At 39.4% G+C, this 19,979-nt stretch overlaps 1 protein-coding gene across 3 annotated transcripts in view; it reads left to right on the top strand.

Annotated features, from left to right (window-relative positions):
- LOC126295210 (plexin domain-containing protein 1) overlaps positions 1–19,979 on the top strand; it is a 1,111,099-nt gene that overhangs the window by 368,081 nt on the left and 723,039 nt on the right. For 2 of the 3 annotated variants that reach the window (XM_049987547.1, XM_049987548.1), the window contains one exon: positions 7,474–8,143. The exons of the other annotated variant lie outside the window; for it this stretch is intronic. In XM_049987547.1, coding sequence (XP_049843504.1) covers positions 7,474–7,542 — 69 coding nt within the window. In that variant the 3' untranslated portion in view covers positions 7,543–8,143. Of the gene's footprint in view, positions 1–7,473; positions 8,144–19,979 lie in introns of those variants that run through there. 3 annotated transcript variants of the gene reach the window in all.

Here is a 19,979-nt window from a genome sequence, read left to right as displayed (position 1 = left end):
GATAGTTCCCGACTGCTTTCAGAATAATACAGTTCCGTCATCTGGTGTACAATGAAGTGTAAAAGAAATAAGATGTCTTCCACCATATGTTGTTTGCGGAACAAAAGTTCTGTGTTCCATTTCATAAAATAGCGATTGTGGGATCTCGACAGCAATGATCGGTTTGTTCCTTTGGCCATACTAACAGGAAAACCCACAAAATGAAGGGGGGGGGGAAGAGGGAGGGGAAACAGTCTGACAAGCAATGTTGTGGTTGCTGTCGAAAAATATTTAATAGTCAGACACAGGACTTTCATTCCACTGACATGGGTCGAAGGCAACCTTACCTCTTTCACACTTTATTATACAACAGAATATAGAATTAATTTATTCTGTAACTAGTTATAAACAATAAAATATTATTGTTTAAGCAACTCAGTTTTTTCACTTTGTGAAAATATAAATATAAATATTTTGGGATGACTGCATGGAATTTCAATATTAGATACAAAGAACATACGAGGGCATCAGAGAGTAAATATACTCAGTCAACATGCAGTAAATTTCCTAGAGACCGGCAAGCTTATGACCACAGATCAGCAGGTAGGAGACGAGGTACTGGCGGAATTAAAGCAGTGAGGACGGGGCATGAGTCGTGCTTGAGTAGGTCAGTTGGTAGAGCATATGCCCGTAATAGGTCCCGAGTTCGAGTCTCGGTCTGGCACACAGTTTTGATCGGCTAGGAAGTTTCATATCGGTGCACACTTCGCTGTAGAGTGAAAATTTCATTCTAGATTAGCACAGTTTTAGAAAGCATCACTTGGGCAAAACTCAGCTAGTCCTTTTCTCCAGGATACACTGCGACCCATGGATGAAGGGCAACAGACAGATACCGTATTTCAGAAATTCCGGAAAGCATTTGCATGGTGCCCCGTTGCAGGCTGTTAAAAAGATATGAATGTATGTAATGTGTTCTCAGATATGTTGGTGGCTCGGAGACTTTATAAGTAATAGTGTGAGAGGACTGCTGTTATTTTCTATACGTAATGATATGGCGGAATGGGTAAACAGCGGCCTGTGGCTGTTTACTGGGGTGTACTGGAAGGTGTTGTCATTGAGTGGCTTTGGGAGGATACAATATTACTTAGACAAAATTTCTAGTTGGTGCCACGAATGGCGGCTAGTTCTAAACATGGGAAAATGTAAGTTAATGTAAGTTAATGCATGTGAGTAGGAAAAACAAATCTGTAATGTTCAGATATAGCATTAGTAGCATCCTGCTCGACTTTCACGTCATTAAAATTCAGAGTGTAACATTGCAACGCAATACGAAATGGAATGAGCAAATGCGGATTTTGGTGGGGAAGGGAAATGGTAGGCTTTGGTTTATTGGGAAAATAGTGTCGTTCATCTGTAAAGGAGACAGCATATAGGATGCTAGTGCAACCCATTGTTGAGTATTGCTAGAGAATTTGCGATCCTTAACAGACTGGATTTGTTATACTTATGCGAATTTATTCTATGTTTATGTGTGTCAAAGTTCGTAAATATAAATAAACTGTCAAAACTTTACTGACTTCCAGAAGGTTCTTTATATCGGCGCACCCTCATGTAGCAAGGGAAAGAAAGAAAGAAAGAAACCAGCATAAAAGTTCCCACGTCTGAGCAGTATAAAGAGGAATAAGTTCCTCTTTAAAACATTCTGGCACAGAATGTGAGGAATCTACTGAGTCAGTCCTCATTCTGCCTTAGTCAACAAAAATTTTGGCACACGAATATATTCACAATTTTTTGTGCTATCAGTCACAGAGAGAGAGACAGAGAGAGAGAGAGAGAGAGAGAGAGAGAGAGAGAGAGAGAAAATGTGGCTATGAAAGAGGGGGGAGAGTTGGATGGAGGCAGAAGAAGAGGAGCAGAGGAGAAAGGAGACAGTGTAAATGAACAATACAGAGTCCATACACAGCTTTGGTTGTATGGACACTCCTAGAACAGCAAAGGTTAAAACGTAAGTATAGGGGAGGGTGGATTTTGGACAAATTCTAAACACATGGCTACACAGGGGAAAAAAAAAAAAAAAGTTGGACCCTCAGAATTTTTGAGTTGCTAAGATACACTGCAGGCAGCAGCAGTGCAATATACTGTACATCAATGTGGGAAAAAGGATAGACTGGGGAAAACAACAGTGGGAGTGTGAGGGGGGACTGCTGAATTAGGATTGAAGCAGCTAGTTTCCCACTTTTCTGTCGGAATGTTTTGAATGGCAGCATATTCACCTTCACAGCACTTCAACTGGAGCATTTTTCTGCATGGACATAAATGATCTGACAGATGAGAGGAACAGCTATCAGTGACTGTTTGCTGATGAGCTATGGTGTACAGGAGTTACAGAAACACTGAGGCAGTATTTCTCAATCTGGACTGGCAGCTTGCTCCAAGTGTGAGAGAATTTAAGTTTATGCAAATTAGTGGGAAAAAACAGTATTGGTGGTGTGCTGTTTGATGCAGTCATGAAATAGAGTATCTGGGACTATGAAAAACAGAGAGCATGTAAGGTCGGTTGCAGGAAATGTGAATGGTTGACTTGTTGCTCATCTATAAAGGAGACTGTGTATAGAACAGTAATGAAACCCATTCTTGAGCCAGTCTTCCAGATCCCCCACCAGGTCTGTTTAAAGGAAGACATCAAGGCAATTCAGAAGCGTTCTTAGATTTACTACCATTAGATTTGATCACCAAGTGAGCATTATGGAGACGGTTCATGAATTCAAATGACAACCCAGGGATGGAAAAAGACATTATTTTTGCAAAATGCTTTTGAGAAGATTTATGGAGCTGGCATTTGTAGCTCATCGCAGAATGATTCTACTGCCACAAATCTACATCCAGCGTAAGGACCACAAACACAAGTTAAGAGGTTCACATGGGCACAGAGACAGTCTTTTATTCCCCCCCCCCCCCCCCCCCACCTCATTCCATTTAAGAGTGAAACATTAAAGGGAATGATCAGCAGTGGTACCAACTGCTCTTCGCCACACATTGTCGATGGCTTGCAGAGTACATATCTAAGTCCAGATTTTTTTCTCATGTTCAAATGCGTGTGAATTGCTGAGGGGCCAAACTGCTGAGGTCATCAGTCCCCAGACATACACCTACTTAAACTAACTTACGCTAAGAACACACACACACACACACACACACACACACACACACACACACACACACACACACACACACCAGCGGGAGGGGGTGCGCAATCCGTGTCATGGCGCCTCAAATCGCATGGCTCTAGATTCTTTAAAAATTATTTTCAGGTGTCCATCGATCTACACCTATGTCCATATTCCACAAGGCACCATACTGCATGCAGCAGATGGTACCCTTGCAACAGTGTAACTGGAAAACAGCTGTCTATATGCCTCCACGAGCCCTTATTTCTCATATCTTCATAGTCCTTACACGAAATGTGTGTTTACATCAGTAGAACCATTCTGCAGTCAGCTTAAAACGCTCAGTAGCATTTCTCTAAGAGAATACCGCCTTTCTTTCAGAGTGTCTCATTTGCATTCCTGAATAATCTCTTAACACTCGCATATTGTTCAAAGCTACCAGTAAGAAATTTAGCAGCTTGCCTCTGAATTGCTTTAGTATCTTCCAAACCCAGCCTGGCAAGGATCGCAAATTCTCTAGCAATACTCAACAATGGGTTGCACTAGCATCCTACATGCTGTCTCCTTTACAGACGAACGACACTATTTTCCCAATAAACCAAAGCCTACGATTTCCCTTCCCCATGCTGTCTCCTTTACAGATGAACGACACTATTTTCCCAATAAACCAAAGCCTACGATTTCCCTTCCCCACCAAAATCCGCATTTGCTTATTCCATTTCGTATTGCGTTCCAATGTTACACTCAATTTTAATGATGTGAATGTCGAGCAGGATGCTACTAATGCTATATTTGCACATTAGATTTGTTTTTCCTACTCACATGCATTAACTTACATTTTCCCATGTTTAGAACTAGCCGCCATTCGTGGCACCAACTAGAAATTTTGTCTAAGTAATATTGTATCCTCGTAAAGCCACTCAATGACAACACGTTCCAGTACACCCCAGTAAACAGCCACAGGCCGCTGTTTACCCTTTCTGCCAGATCATTACGTATAGAAAATAACAGCAGTCCTATCGCACTATTACTTATAAAGTCTCCGAGCCACCCACATATCTGAGAACACATTACATACATTCATATCTTTTTAACAGCCTGCAACGGGGCACCATGCAAATGCTTTCCGGAATTTCTGAAATACGGTATCTGTCTGTTGCCCTTCATCCATGGGTCGCAGTGTATCCTGGAGAAAAGGACTAGCTGTGTTTTGCCCAAGTGATGCTTTCTAAAACTGTGCTCATCTAGAATGAAATTTTATATGAAACTTCCTGGCACATTACAACTGTGTGCTGGACCGAGACTCGAATTGGGACCTCTGCCTTTCGCAGGCAAGTGCTCTACCAACTGAGCTACCCAAGAACGTCTCCCGCCCGCTCCACGCTGCTTTAATTCCACCAGTACCTCGTCTCCTACCTGCTGATCTGTGGTCATAAGCTTATTGGTCTCTAGGAAATTCCCATGTATGTGGAATGAAAGTCCTGTGTCTAACTGTATTAAATAGATTTCTGACAGCAACCACGAGATTGCTCTTTAATATTGCTAATATTCGCAGCCATTCATCATCAGTTGCAAGTGCATATCTTTGGTTGTTATTTATCACTTCCTTTCAGAGCAATATTCTTAGCTTCAATTTGTGCCAGTATTATTGAGCTAACTCTAAATTCAAATATAATAAATTTTTTGGAGGCAGGAAGCATCTGGACAGAAGAATGAGCACGGATTTAGAAAGGACTGCTTGCGCAAAACTCAGCTTTGTTAACAAACATCCGAGGAATATATGAGGGAATCAGAGTGTAAATATACTCACTCCACATGCAGTAAATTTCCTAGTGGGGTGGAAGGCAACCTTAGCAATATTATAGAGATTTCTTTTTGGGTCGTACTGACCTGAACACTACATAAAAATAAATTTGGGGGCATAACTACAGTATTGTCATGATAAGAAATATTTTTGACTCCCAAACAAATCTTGCAGTTATAGATAAAGAGTGTTAGTTTCACACACACACCTATCTCGTTTTACAAATCAAATAATAATAAAAGAATACTGCTTTTGCATCATATGGGCCCTGTAACATGTATCTTACTTTTCACTACACTGAAACAATTGTCTGATTTGATCCCTTTGACTAAAGCCTGTAACTGTGAATGAAAATGGTGGGTTTGTTTATACGTAACTTCTCTTATGGAAAATGAGAAAAATTTCCTGAAATGTCGTGTGAAATATGAATAAAAGGGTAGTGAATATTAGCTGAAATAATTGAAATAATAATTCTTAGTAAACCTCATTAGGTTCTATTGTGGTCTTGTTTGGATCATTTTTGTAATACCTGGAGAATAAATATGGGAAAAGTGTTAGAATTTTCAGGGATTTAAGTTGAGATTATTAAAGTTATTTTACGTATCTTCTGTTTGTCATTGATTTTCTACTCATTCTTGTTGGCACACTTTCGTGACAGATTGATGTACCTACCTGTAAAATTGTTTCCATTGTTTTATATACATCTATACATGCCATTAAACGAAGTGTTACAGGTTTTTGTTTTGCTATTTAACATTTTATTCATAATTTTCATTCCACATTGCATCCAAACAACACACATGAACATGTTAGACGTACTACTAAGACTCCAGCCAAAACTTAACGCACCGAGGATATTTATTACAATACAAGCAATACAGTATTTTTTAACAAAGTCGCATACATTTTGTTTATATATGTACAATTTCCGTATGTTTCAAAAACAAATACCACCATGACATCAACAGTATTATTATTTCAAATGCAATTTTAACAACAAAAGGTTAAATATAAAAAGCACATGAAATATGCACAGTAATTAATCTCATTTGAGTGTAAATACTATTTATGCAGGTTTTTTGTATTGGTTTGTGCATGAAAATATATAAATGTCATTAGAATTATAAATATAGATGTAAAAATATTGTTAAACGATTTTGTGATGTCTTCACCTGATATTTTTTTCTATTTGATTTCTTATTACTATTTCGGCCTTGGGCCATTTTCAAGTATCTAAAACTGAATATTATACATTGGATGCATTAGTATCACTAGAGAATGTCATATTCTGAAGTACACTAGGAGAATTATACCTTACGTTATAGTGTGTTTGTTACTAGTATCCCATGTATTTCTTTACTCTCATAACTGGGATCGTTGTCATACAATAAATTGAAAATAGTTTCTCATAATTTTAGGAGCGTGTTAATTTTTAGCAGTTCCTGCAAAGCTCTTATAGTAAGGTCAACATTTCTAAGATACGTGCACTTGGAAGATTACAATTATTTTACAGAAATTTTTTAGTTGAGCCATGTAGGACATTATTCTTATGTATGTTAATTATTGTTCATTGTTGTTGTAAGTATGACTGCATGTAATTCCTATAAAAATAAATCAGAAACATGTGTTTGTTTCATTTATGAATAGTTATAAGAAAGATTTTGCATATAAAGTTGATCACAGTAGTTGAAACAGTAAGGAAAACTGTCAAAATGTTGTGAAACCTTAAATGACCTGCATTATTGTTGCATTTCTTTCTCATTAGTCATATTTATTCAAGGACATAACGGTAATTATATGTAATGCTTTGTTGCAGAACTTGTGAAAAGTTGTCCAGGAATTTTTCAGTCCGTAGATCTTTCTATTTATATAATACTATGTTCAATTTCTTCCATCACATCCATGACTTCGCGTTTCTGTAACTTATGTAATGTTTATAGTTATGTATTGCTATTAGGCACTTTGTGGTTGGTGTCTTAGAGTGCAGCAAAGGTATGTTCTTAATATCATGTGCTAAGTTTCCTTGTATCGTCCAGTTTAGAGTTTTTTTTACAATTAATTTAGTATATAGTATATAATTTAGTATATTCCTGACAACAAAAAATATTCTGACATCCTTTTCAATTGTATGTCCAGCAAGTTTTTAGCATAACAGTTACTTATAGCCACATTTTTAAGAACAGTTCTTTTTCAATGTTTTCTATTGTCAGTGGTAATGTTTTAGATACATGAAAATGGACTGAGGCCAAAATTGTAAAACAGTACATCCAATTAAGAAAGTGTCAGCTAAAATTATTTAAAAAATTCATCACAATTGTAGACCCACCACAATGAAGATCACGAAAAAAAATATTTTATTATTGAATTTTGTGAAGCCGAGATCAAATTCATTACAACTCTAACAGAACAGCACTGTTTAACCAGCCAGTCTAAATTTTGCGGAAGGCTGCAAAGACCTGCCCGTCAGTGCATAGCAATACCCATATCAGTTTCCTTACACAGATGTTTGGATTCTTGTTGCAGTATCGGCCAAGCCAGTGGAGCTGGCGGAGGGGCGAAGCGCGCTACACGGCCGCCACGATACATATGTGAGGATGCGGAGGCACTGCCCGCCACGCGGGGGAGTCCCCGCCCGCCACGCGGGGGATCCCCACAACGCCGACACCCCCGCACCTGCCCCCGACCTGTCCGGCGAATCTCACCTCTGGCTGCTGTCGCCTCCGTCGACAGCTGTCGTCAAGATAAGTTGTGGACTGACCTGCCTCGGTCGATAGTGTGTGCTGCAGCGTGAGCGTGTAATTGTAGGGAAAGCAGATTTACCCCGAAGTACTTTCAGCCGAGGCGAGGAATAACTTATTTCTGTTGTGTCTCTTAGCAGAAGGCTGTGTACCGTCGCCGCTGCCCGCGACAGACTCGATGCTCCTCTGGGTTTGCTTACATTCCCGGCACTCAGTTTTTACCAACAGTTTTAATTATTACTTTTTTTAAAATGCTTGAGCGTTTTGCGGATTGTGCTTCAGTGGACGTGTGAAATTTAAATTTTTGTTGTCTGCCATAAGTAGTGGCATTTCTGTTACTTTTATAATCCAAATGGGCAAGTGTATTACTGATAAGCATGTATTTTTCTGGTTTGTATATAAACACTTGTATATTTCTTTATGCAGAATAAAATGGATAGTAAAGTTGTTTTAAACCCTATAGTGTTATTTTTACGCCTGAAACTGGCTGCCTTTTCTGTCTTGTTTGTTTGTTTGTTTGTTTGTTTGTCTGTCTTGTTTGTTTGTTTGTCTGTCTTGTTTGTTTGTTTGTCTGTCTTGTTTGTTTGTTTGTCTGTCTTGTTTGTTTGTCTGTCTTGTTTGTTTGTTTGTCTTGTTTGTTTGTATGTTGTTTGTATGTATGTTTGTATGTTTGTTTGTATGTATGTATGTATGTTTGTATGTATGTTTGTATGTATGTATGTTTGTATGTTTGTATGTATGTATGTATGTATGTATGTATGTTTGTATGTATGTATGTTTGTTTTTTGCTCCAAATGTGGTCACACATTAGGGTGGGCCCAAAACTAAGAAATTTTCTGTAGTTGGTGAATGGCTAGTTTCCGAATCTATCACTAGAAGGTACCTTCACTTGGTACTATTTTGGATAAGTTCGTGCAGTAGCATTGTGTGCAAATGTTATTGTAGTCAGCATGACTGTTTCTGTAATCACTGTTTCACATGTTCAGTTACCTTTTTTCCCCAGTGACTGACATTAAATACCAACGTGTTGACGCCACGTTCTGTTTTCTGTTATGGTAGGAGGAAGTTTTGAGCAGGTGAGGATTTACAAGTGTGTATTTCCCCAACAGTGATCAAAGTCTGTTGAAGGCATATCACCACAGGGACAACCCTGGACTTCCAGAGAAGATGAAAACAATGGGAAAAAAAACATGTTGCGATCATACATGTTTGATCGTCGTAGAACAATCGATGAATTGGTGGAAGTAATTTGAATATCCTGGCATTTGTGCCAGCCAATTTCTAGTGAACATCTGGAGATGAAACTTGTTGCAGCAAAATCATCCGGCATGTGCTTCCTGACGATCAGAGCCAGTCGCCTGTGTGTTTCCAGTAATTGACAGAACAGTCTCAAGTTGCTCTTGATTTTTGCCGCAAAAGTCATCACAGGCAACAAATTGTTGTGTTCATGTGTATAAACAGAAACTGATAAAAATTCAGGTAGAAGACTCCTTCATTGCCAAGATGAAACAAAGGAAGGCAGGTGAGGTCCCATTTGAAGACAATGTTGGTTTGTTGTTCCTTCAGCATCAAGGTCACCATCCACCAAGAATTTGTTACTACCTTGAAATCTTAAAATTATAACATGGAGCAGTGAGAAGAATGACAACGTGGCAATCAGATCAGGTTTTTCACAAAAATAATGCACCTGTGCATACAGCACTGAGTGTCGGCCAGTTTTTGGTGTAAAATCAAATGGCAGTTCCTTGCTCACCCCCCCCCCCCCCCCCCGCTAATTGTGTCAAATATAAATTGTAATACATTATTTAGGATATTATTTCTAGATTAACAGTAATTGTGTTTTAGTGTAAGAAGTGTTTGTAGTATTCAAAAGCTGGTCAGGTGCCTACTATACACAGCGCAGACTTAATTTACAGGACAATTAAATAAAATAATAAATAGACAGCTGGTACGCAGCAAACAGATTACTATTTAATCTCAAAAGTACTCGTGTACTTATCTTTCAGAGCAGTGTATTTTTTATTTCCAGCAAATGTATCACTTTGAAGTACTCTGAATATTTTGTTGTTGTCAGTGATTAAGTATATAAATTTTCATTCACAGGCATTACTAGCACTGAGAAAAGACCATGAATGATCATCAGTTTTGAATTTTATGCTTGCTGTGGAGCATTTTCATGGAACCAATGCTGACAGTTGCTACACTGGGTACCTTTTATCACTTTCTTGTCTCAAATCTTGCAATTATTCACACTTTCAAATTCATTCTTATTGGTGCGCTTTGCACGTAACACTTTCTGTGCAGCACCATCAAGTTCTGTAGGGATTGTTACTGATGATTAAACTATTATTACAATATTTTCTACTATGTAAATACATGGAAGCAGAAGAATTTTATTATTTCTAACTAGTTACTGGAATGTTGATCTTGGGACTACCCCTTCAGTGAGTCTAACCACCTTTTTCCATAGATTAATATAAAAAATTTCGAATTCCCTGCCCAGTTTACCCAAAATACTAGACTATTTCAATATTGAGTGAATTATTCAACTGGATGGATGAAAATATACTCACCAAGCGGTGACAACTTACGGTAAGTCTCCCACGACCCACGTTTTGGGTGACTTTCCCCAAAATCTACCCCTTTTCCTAGACCTCTCAAGTGCTTTTCGTTCACCCTTCTTCCTTCCCCTTCAGTCTTTCTGCCTGAGGGAGCCACTGGCTCCAAAAGCTTGTCAATCAGGACAGTCTTTAATGGGTGTGTACTGCCGCCGCTCGGTGAGTAATTTTTTATCTATCCATTTAAATAATTTTATCAATAATTGTTTTCAATATTGAGTGAATGTAACCAGAATACATTGCTGGGGGAGAGGTGGCATTAGTACACCAGGAAAGATATCAGATTTTGATCTGATAAAGGCATGTGACACCTGGGGATAACAGATGTTACTGATAAAACAATTATTATTGTCATTTTCTTCTTCTTCTGCTTCTTCTCCTTCTCAGTCTCCTTCTCAGTCTCCTTCTCAGTCTCCTTCTCAGTCTCCTTCTCAGTCTCCTTCTCAGTCTCCTTCTCAGTCTCCTTCTCAGTCTCCTTCTCAGTCTCCTTCTCAGTCTCCTTCTCAGTCTCCTTCTCAGTCTCCTTCTCAGTCTCCTTCTCAGTCTCCTTCTCAGTCTCCTTCTCAGTCTCCTTCTCAGTCTCCTTCTCAGTCTCCTTCTCAGTCTCCTTCTCAGTCTCCTTCTCAGTCTCCTTCTCAGTCTCCTTCTCAGTCTCCTTCTCAGTCTCCTTCTCAGTCTCCTTCTCAGTCTCCTTCTCAGTCTCCTTCTCAGTCTCCTTCTCAGTCTCCTTCTCAGTCTCCTTCTCAGTCTCCTTCTCAGTCTCCTTCTCAGTCTCCTTCTCAGTCTCCTTCTCAGTCTCCTTCTCAGTCTCCTTCTCAGTCTCCTTCTCAGTCTCCTTCTCAGTCTCCTTCTCAGTCTCCTTCTCAGTCTCCTTCTCAGTCTCCTTCTCAGTCTCCTTCTCAGTCTCCTTCTCAGTCTCCTTCTCAGTCTCCTTCTCAGTCTCCTTCTCAGTCTCCTTCTCAGTCTCCTTCTCAGTCTCCTTCTCAGTCTCCTTCTCAGTCTCCTTCTCAGTCTCCTTCTCAGTCTCCCTTCTCAGTCTCCTTCTCAGTCTCCTTCTCAGTCTCCCTTCTCAGTCTCCCTTCTCAGTCTCCCTTCTCAGTCTCCTTCTCAGTCTCCTTCTCAGTCTCCTTCTCAGTCTCCTTCTCAGTCTCCTTCTCAGTCTCCTTCTCAGTCTCCTTCTCAGTCTCCTTCTCAGTCTCCTTCTCAGTCTCCTTCTCAGTCTCCTTCTCAGTCTCCTTCTCAGTCTCCTTCTCAGTCTCCTTCTCAGTCTCCTTCTCAGTCTCCTTCTCAGTCTCCTTCTCAGTCTCCTTCTCAGTCTCCTTCTCAGTCTCCTTCTCAGTCTCCTTCTCAGTCTCCTTCTCAGTCTCCTCCTCAGTCTCCTCCTCAGTCTCCTCCTCAGTCTCCTCCTCAGTCTCCTCCTCAGTCTCCTCCTCAGTCTCCTCCTCAGTCTCCTCCTCAGTCTCCTCCTCAGTCTCCTCCTCAGTCTCCTCCTCAGTCTCCTCCTCAGTCTCCTCCTCAGTCTCCTCCTCAGTCTCCTCCTCAGTCTCCTCCTCAGTCTCCTCCTCAGTCTCCTCCTCAGTCTCCTCCTCAGTCTCCTCCTCAGTCTCCTCCTCAGTCTCCTCCTCAGTCTCCTCCTCAGTCTCCTCCTCAGTCTCCTCCTCAGTCTCCTCCTCAGTCTCCTCCTCAGTCTCCTCCTCAGTCTCCTCCTCAGTCTCCTCCTCAGTCTCCTCCTCAGTCTCCTCCTCAGTCTCCTCCTCAGTCTCCTCCTCAGTCTCCTCCTCAGTCTCCTCCTCAGTCTCCTCCTCAGTCTCCTCCTCAGTCTCCTCCTCAGTCTCCTCCTCAGTCTCCTCCTCAGTCTCCTCCTCAGTCTCCTCCTCAGTCTCCTCCTCAGTCTCCTCCTCAGTCTCCTCCTCAGTCTCCTCCTCAGTCTCCTCCTCAGTCTCCTCCTCAGTCTCCTCCTCAGTCTCCTCCTTTCTTCTTCTTTCCTCCTTTTCCTCTTCTTCTTCTTTTCCTCCTTTTCCTCTTCTTCTTCTTTTCCTCCTTTTCCTCTTCTTCTTCTTTTCCTCCTTTTCCTCTTCTTCTTCTTTTCCTCCTTTTCCTCTTCTTCTTCTTTTCCTCCTTTTCCTCTTCTTCTTCTTTTCCTCCTTTTCCTCTTCTTCTTCTTTTCCTCCTTTTCCTCTTCTTCTTCTTTTCCTCCTTTTCCTCTTCTTCTTCTTTTCCTCCTTTTCCTCTTCTTCTTCTTTTCCTCCTTTTCCTCTTCTTCTTCTTTTCCTCCTTTTCCTCTTCTTCTTCTTTTCCTCCTTTTCCTCTTCTTCTTCTTTTCCTCCTTTTCCTCTTCTTCTTCTTTTCCTCCTTTTCCTCTTCTTCTTCTTTTCCTCCTTTTCCTCTTCTTCTTCTTTTCCTCCTTTTCCTCTTCTTCTTCTTTTCCTCCTTTTCCTCTTCTTCTTCTTTTCCTCCTTTTCCTCTTCTTCTTCTTTTCCTCCTTTTCCTCTTCTTCTTCTTTTCCTCCTTTTCCTCTTCTTCTTCTTTTCCTCCTTTTCCTCTTCTTCTTCTTTTCCTCCTTTTCCTCTTCTTCTTCTTTTCCTCCTTTTCCTCTTCTTCTTCTTTTCCTCCTTTTCCTCTTCTTCTTCTTTTCCTCCTTTTCCTCTTCTTCTTCTTTTCCTCCTTTTCCTCTTCTTCTTCTTTTCCTCCTTTTCCTCTTCTTCTTCTTTTCCTCCTTTTCCTCTTCTTCTTCTTTTCCTCCTTTTCCTCTTCTTCTTCTTTTCCTCCTTTTCCTCTTCTTCTTCTTTTCCTCCTTTTCCTCTTCTTCTTCTTTTCCTCCTTTTCCTCTTCTTCTTCTTTTCCTCCTTTTCCTCTTCTTCTTCTTTTCCTCCTTTTCCTCTTCTTCTTCTTTTCCTCCTTTTCCTCTTCTTCTTCTTTTCCTCCTTTTCCTCTTCTTCTTCTTTTCCTCCTTTTCCTCTTCTTCTTCTTTTCCTCCTTTTCCTCTTCTTCTTCTTTTCCTCCTTTTCCTCTTCTTCTTCTTTTCCTCCTTTTCCTCTTCTTCTTCTTTTCCTCCTTTTCCTCTTCTTCTTCTTTTCCTCCTTTTCCTCTTCTTCTTCTTTTCCTCCTTTTCCTCTTCTTCTTCTTTTCCTCCTTTTCCTCTTCTTCTTCTTTTCCTCCTTTTCCTCTTCTTCTTCTTTTCCTCCTTTTCCTCTTCTTCTTCTTTTCCTCCTTTTCCTCTTCTTCTTCTTTTCCTCCTTTTCCTCTTCTTCTTCTTTTCCTCCTTTTCCTCTTCTTCTTCTTTTCCTCCTTTTCCTCTTCTTCTTCTTTTCCTCCTTTTCCTCTTCTTCTTCTTTTCCTCCTTTTCCTCTTCTTCTTCTTTTCCTCCTTTTCCTCTTCTTCTTCTTTTCCTCCTTTTCCTCTTCTTCTTCCTCTTCTTCTTCTTTTCCTCCTTTTCCTCTTCTTCTTCTTTTCCTCCTTTTCCTCTTCTTCTTCTTTTCCTCCTTTTCCTCTTCTTCTTCTTTTCCTCCTTTTCCTCTTCTTCTTCTTTTCCTCCTTTTCCTCTTCTTCTTCTTTTCCTCCTTTTCCTCTTCTTCTTCTTTTCCTCCTTTTCCTCTTCTTCTTCTTTTCCTCCTTTTCCTCTTCTTCTTCTTTTCCTCCTTTTCCTCTTCTTCTTCTTTTCCTCCTTTTCCTCTTCTTCTTCTTTTCCTCCTTTTCCTCTTCTTCTTCTTTCCTCCTTTTCCTCTTCTTCTTCTTTTCCTCCTTTTCCTCTTCTTCTTCTTTTCCTCCTTTTCCTCTTCTTCTTCTTTTCCTCCTTTTCCTCTTCTTCTTCTTTTCCTCCTTTTCCTCTTCTTCTTCTTTTCCTCCTTTTCCTCTTCTTCTTCTTTTCCTCCTTTTCCTCTTCTTCTTCTTTTCCTCCTTTTCCTCTTCTTCTTCTTTTCCTCCTTTTCCTCTTCTTCTTCTTTTCCTCCTTTTCCTCTTCTTCTTCTTTTCCTCCTTTTCCTCTTCTTCTTCTTTTCCTCCTTTTCCTCTTCTTCTTCTTTTCCTCCTTTTCCTCTTCTTCTTCTTTTCCTCCTTTTCCTCTTCTTCTTCTTTTCCTCCTTTTCCTCTTCTTCTTCTTTTCCTCCTTTTCCTCTTCTTCTTCTTTTCCTCCTTTTCCTCTTCTTCTTCTTTTCCTCCTTTTCCTCTTCTTCTTCTTTTCCTCCTCTTCTTCTTTTTCTTCTTTTCCTCTTCTTCTTTTTCTTCTTCTTTTCCTCTTCTTCTTTTTCTTCTTCTTTTCCTCTTCTTCTTCTTCTTTTCCTCTTCTTCTTTTTCTTCTTTTCCTCTTCTTCTTTTTCTTCTTTTCCTCTTCTTCTTTTTCTTCTTTTCCTCTTCTTCTTTTTCTTCTTTTCCTCTTCTTCTTTTTCTTCTTTTCCTCTTCTTCTTTTTCTTCTTTTCCTCTTCTTCTTTTTCTTCTTTTCCTCTTCTTCTTTTTCTTCTTTTCCTCTTCTTCTTTTTCTTCTTTTCCTCTTCTTCTTTTTCTTCTTTTCCTCTTCTTCTTTTTCTTCTTTTCCTCTTCTTCTTTTTCTTCTTTTCCTCTTCTTCTTTTTCTTCTTTTCCTCTTCTTCTTTTTCTTCTTTTCCTCTTCTTCTTTTTCTTCTTTTCCTCTTCTTCTTTTTCTTCTTTTCCTCTTCTTCTTTTTCTTCTTCTCAGTTGTTGTCGTTGTCGTCGTCGTCGTCTGCCAACAGGTAGCATAGTGGCATAGCTACCAGAGCGCTATCCTTTAATAGGGAATACTCACAGCCAGAAGGCTCAGTGTGGTGCAAACGAGTGAAGCAGGCAGGCGACCATACTGTGGAGACATACTCGTGTACCTACAGCCAACTGAGCAAGTTCGAATGTGGGCTTCCGAGGGACGGCATAGACCTATCTGGGAACTGTCACACAATTCAGACATGCTCAGGTGAGCAACGATGCTGCTATCAGTGGTCACGTAAACATTTGCAGACTTGTCTACGACGTTGTGGACGGCCACATTACCCTTCGAAGTGAGGACAGCTTCACCCTTCATTATGTTTCGTATTACATCTTACCAAACCTGATGCATTGCATTTAATACTTGAATGAGTATAATGACAAAATGTATTAACTTTGTGACACATTTCTGTTTACTTCTGGTCATCGTTGAAAGTGCATCAGTATACCAGAGAAATACAGTGCCACTCATTAATTTAAATACACCCTGGTATTTGAGATTCACAACACAAATCAAACATTATTTCTCACAAAATATAACTTTAATAACTTCCACATATATAATATAATCACAACTATTTTATTTTACTTTCATAAGAGTATCGACCTTTGGTTTTAATGGCTACTTCACAAACTCTAGGCATGTTGTCAACTAGCTTTTGTAGGTATCGTGAATCTATATGATTCCACACATCCTTAACAATATTCCAGAGATGTTCCTTGCTGGATATATTAACTTTCCTGATACATCTCTTCACTTCATTCCAGACCATCTCAATGGCATTACAGTCTGGAATTTGGGACGGCCATACCATACCATACCATTCAGTACTTTCAGTTTTTCCTTTGATGCAATGTAGTTTGTACAGTATGTCAACCGATGTTTTGTGTCGTTATCCTGTTGTAAGGTGAACTCTTTCCCTATTAAGCTCAATCCACTTTGTATTGCACGATACCGAAGTATGCAGTGGTACTGCTTCTGATCCATACATCCTTCTACTTTCACTATGTCGCCAACTCTGTCTCTGGCAAAACATCCCCAAACCATAACAGAACCTCCACCACATTTAACTGTAGGTAGAATACATTGCTGAACTACCCTTTCCCCCCCAGAAATCGCCGAACAAATATTCTCCTTCTGGTTCCAAAAATCTCTAACTTAATCAGTGAATAACACCTTTATCCACTCTTCCAATGTCCGATTACAATGTTTTGTAGCCCATTCAAGTCTCTTCTGTTTATTTACGAGCTTTAGAAGGGGTTTCCTCACTGTGACACATCCTTTCAAGCTGGCTTCAGTCGGTCTCCTTTTTACGGTTGCCACAGATGATGTGTTCGTTTTTACCAATTCTGCATGAATTTAGGGCGCTGTTTTGAATCTATTTCTCTTATTGGTAAATATATTTATCTTCACTTTTACTTGTTTTAAGAGATCATCCTGGGTGTGCTATGTCCTTATTGCTGTCTGTTGTCTTCTGGCAGTGCAGGGTGTACTGCAACCCCCCCACCCCCCCAGCCTCCGCCCCCTATACACACACACCATTGTTTCGCAATTTGGTGAATAGATAAACCTGTATGGCTAAGTGTTACAATTGCAGCACATTTTTCTATGGATATCTACACTTATGGAGCCATACTAGCAATGTGCTCACTTCAGTGTCACAAAGGACTTCACATGCAGGAACCACATGTCATGTATTGTAGCAATGCTTGTCGTTCACTGCGGACATCACATCAACACAGATGCACCAAATGCAGCATCCGTCAGCAAATGGGTAAACAAACATGTCATAGGTACATAACGTTTATGTACACAACATTGTTTGTTGGATACTACTGTATCTCAATGACCACAAACAAAAATCATGACATGTGTAAAACTGTTGTACTATTCCTTTGCTTCATCTACTGTACCCACGGTATTAGACCTTATCTACAGAGAACTAGATGTCATTTATTGCAAGTACTGAAATTAATGAGTGGTGGTGTAGTTTGTCAAGTTTCTTGCTAACACTTACTAATACTTCATGAACCAAGTCTTGTGCTAAAGATTAACTACAGTTTCCATTATTGCACAGCTTGCTTCTACTCATAGTTCCATGTGGCAAGGTTTTAATTTTAGCAGATTGAAGGGCTAAAAGTGCGCCTACTATCGGCAGTATTGCCATTGTGTGCTGCACTTAAAAAGTGTTTGAGTGGTGACTGATGGTGACGGGAACACATCAAATTGCGAGATAAGTGATTAGACAAAATGGTGGATGATAAACACTGTCATGATGCCACGTGTCTGAAATAATCTGGTGGCATAATTGAATATATTGTGTACAATGCTGTCATATACAACAAAATATTCTATAAAATTTAAACATACTTCCTTATGTCGCAGTGTAACTGCCACCTCGAAAATTGGGATATTCTGAAAACGCACCCCCCCACCCAAAAAAAAAAAAAAAAAAAAAAAAAAAAACTGGACTATGGGACTATGCAGCAGATCAGTCCATCACTACAGCAACTTTTCCTCTGGTCACATTTCTTGGCTTGAACAAATCACAATCAAACTGTAACATTACACACTAATGTTGACCTCAGGCTACCTACAGATCAGTTCATCACCACAGTTTTTCTCCACTAGCATTCATTATCTTTGTCAACTCACAAACTAACTATTGAAATATAAAACAATATCTCAAAAAATCGGATCATATTCTGAGAAACATATAAAAGAAAGAAATAAAATATCTCGAAAGCAACATTATAATCTATGGTAGACACAACAGTAGTAGTCAGTTTTAGACTATTCTTTTAAAAACAAAAGTAACCAATTCATATTTTCCACCTAAACAAGTCATTTAGATTCATTGTTTCTCCCTGGCTACATTATACCATTACCCAATTGACTACATCCAATGGAAACTAACTGCTAACACTAGTACAAAGCGGAAGAGTCACCAATATTGTATGCGCACTCCAGCCGAGTAAATAGTTTTGGATTGGGTACAGCAATACAGACCATGTGACCTCATTTTATAAGTTCCTAGTTTTTGTGTCTAAACAAACTGTCTCAACTTACTGGCTGCGACCATAGAAACACTGTTTTTATACTGCAAGTGACATAGTGATGGTTTCATACATCTTTGAAAAGAAATGAGAAAGAAAGTTGGGCAAAGCGTTTGAGTGTGACTAAAACCTATGGTTTTTATAGAAAATGACTATCTAGTACCTATTTGTTTGCCACAATTACGTTCTTGGTTTGCATGTAGTAACAAAATGTTTGTATGTTTAATGGAGTCATCAACATTGTAGTTCAATATATGCTAGCAGTTCTTTTTATTACTATTATCAGTTTTGACAGATCTACAGTCATCATTGGATCTTGTAACATTATTAGATGTACATGTCTTTTACACATTGAAAGTTGTCAGATTGTAATAAAGTGGCATGGAACACTAGCATTTCACAAATAAAATACCACACAATTAAAACATACATGTGCTGATGTCCCAGTGTTTGCTGGGACATGAATACAGTATGTTGTATGTTTTAATTGTTGTATGTTTCAGTATTGTAAAAAGCATATACATCTAATAGTGTTAAGATCCAATGATGACAGCTAATAGTAATAAAAAGTACTGCTAGTGATCTCAAAAAACTTGATTCTTAAAGAATAATATCGTAGTTCAAATTCCTTTACCTAATGTGTGGTTTTAGTCTGTAATACTTGAATTCCTTATTTAGCATACAGCTTGCTTGAAAATAAAAATGACTCTTTACTCCTAACGAAAACTCTTTCCTTATAACCTGTGGAAAACAGTAAGTGTTCATAGCAAGACAACTAATGCTGTGTCCACAATTTTCCCCCATACTCGGAGCAAGACTCAAAGAATACAACACAAGGATCACCTGGTGTGTCCTGATTTAAACAACAAAAAAGCCACCAATTGTATTTTACAACTGCTAGATGGTCCACAGTTGTCTTCTTTAGCATGCTTTTCAGTTTTTGATATATAGTGACAACATATGGTGCAACTGAAGTGAAACTAAGAAACTTTAAGAAGTAACAAAAGCAAATATCAGTTTCAAAAAGAAAAATGAGTTATTTGGCATTACTGACTTCACACCTGAAACGAAAGCTAGTTGCAACTCGGTCACAGCTGAAATTTGGCAGCAAGGGTTATATCTTTGTAGTTAATCAGTTTATCCAATGTTTTCAATGAGCATTGAGAAGGCACCTACAGACTCTCTGTTTTGGTTCTGAGACATTACTATCTCCTCCTCTCTCCCCCCCCCCCCCCCCCCCCTACACACACACGCTAAAGATAACTTTAAGGTGAAGCAATGAAATGTCTTTTTGTGTGCTTGTGTGTGTGTAATTAGATACATCATTGTTGTAAATAATCCACTACAGTTCAAAAGGAATAAACTCCTTAAACAGATCTCTACAAGATGATTGTGGATGAGCACCACATATCATTCTTACAGCATGTTTTTGTGCCATGAAGTATTTTTCTTAAAGATGAATTACCCCAGAACATTATTCCATATACAGGGTGTTACAAAAAGGTACGGCCAAACTTTCAGGAAACATTCCTCACACACAAATAAAGAAAAGATACTATGTGGACATGTGTCTGGAAACGCTCAATTTCCATGTTAGAGCTCATTTTAGTTTTGTCAGTATGTACTGTACGTCCTAGATTCACCGACAGTTGGCCCAATTGAAGGAAGGTAATGTTGACTTCGGTGCTTGTGTTGACATGCGACTCACTGCTCTACAGTACTAGCATCAAGCACATCAGTACGTAGCATCAACAGGTTAGTGTTCATCACGAACGTGGTTTTGCAGTCAGTGCAATGTTTACAAATGCGGAGTTGGCAGATGCCCATTTGATGTACGGATTAGCACGGGGCAATAGCCGTGCCGCGGTACGTTTGTATCGAGACATATTTCCAGAACGAAGGT

Source organism: Schistocerca gregaria, chromosome 11 (assembly GCF_023897955.1).
Source record: "Schistocerca gregaria isolate iqSchGreg1 chromosome 11, iqSchGreg1.2, whole genome shotgun sequence".
NCBI lineage: Eukaryota > Metazoa > Arthropoda > Insecta > Orthoptera > Acrididae > Schistocerca > Schistocerca gregaria.
Note: the sequence above shows the minus strand (reverse complement) of the source record. Positions and strands in the feature narration are given on the sequence as shown.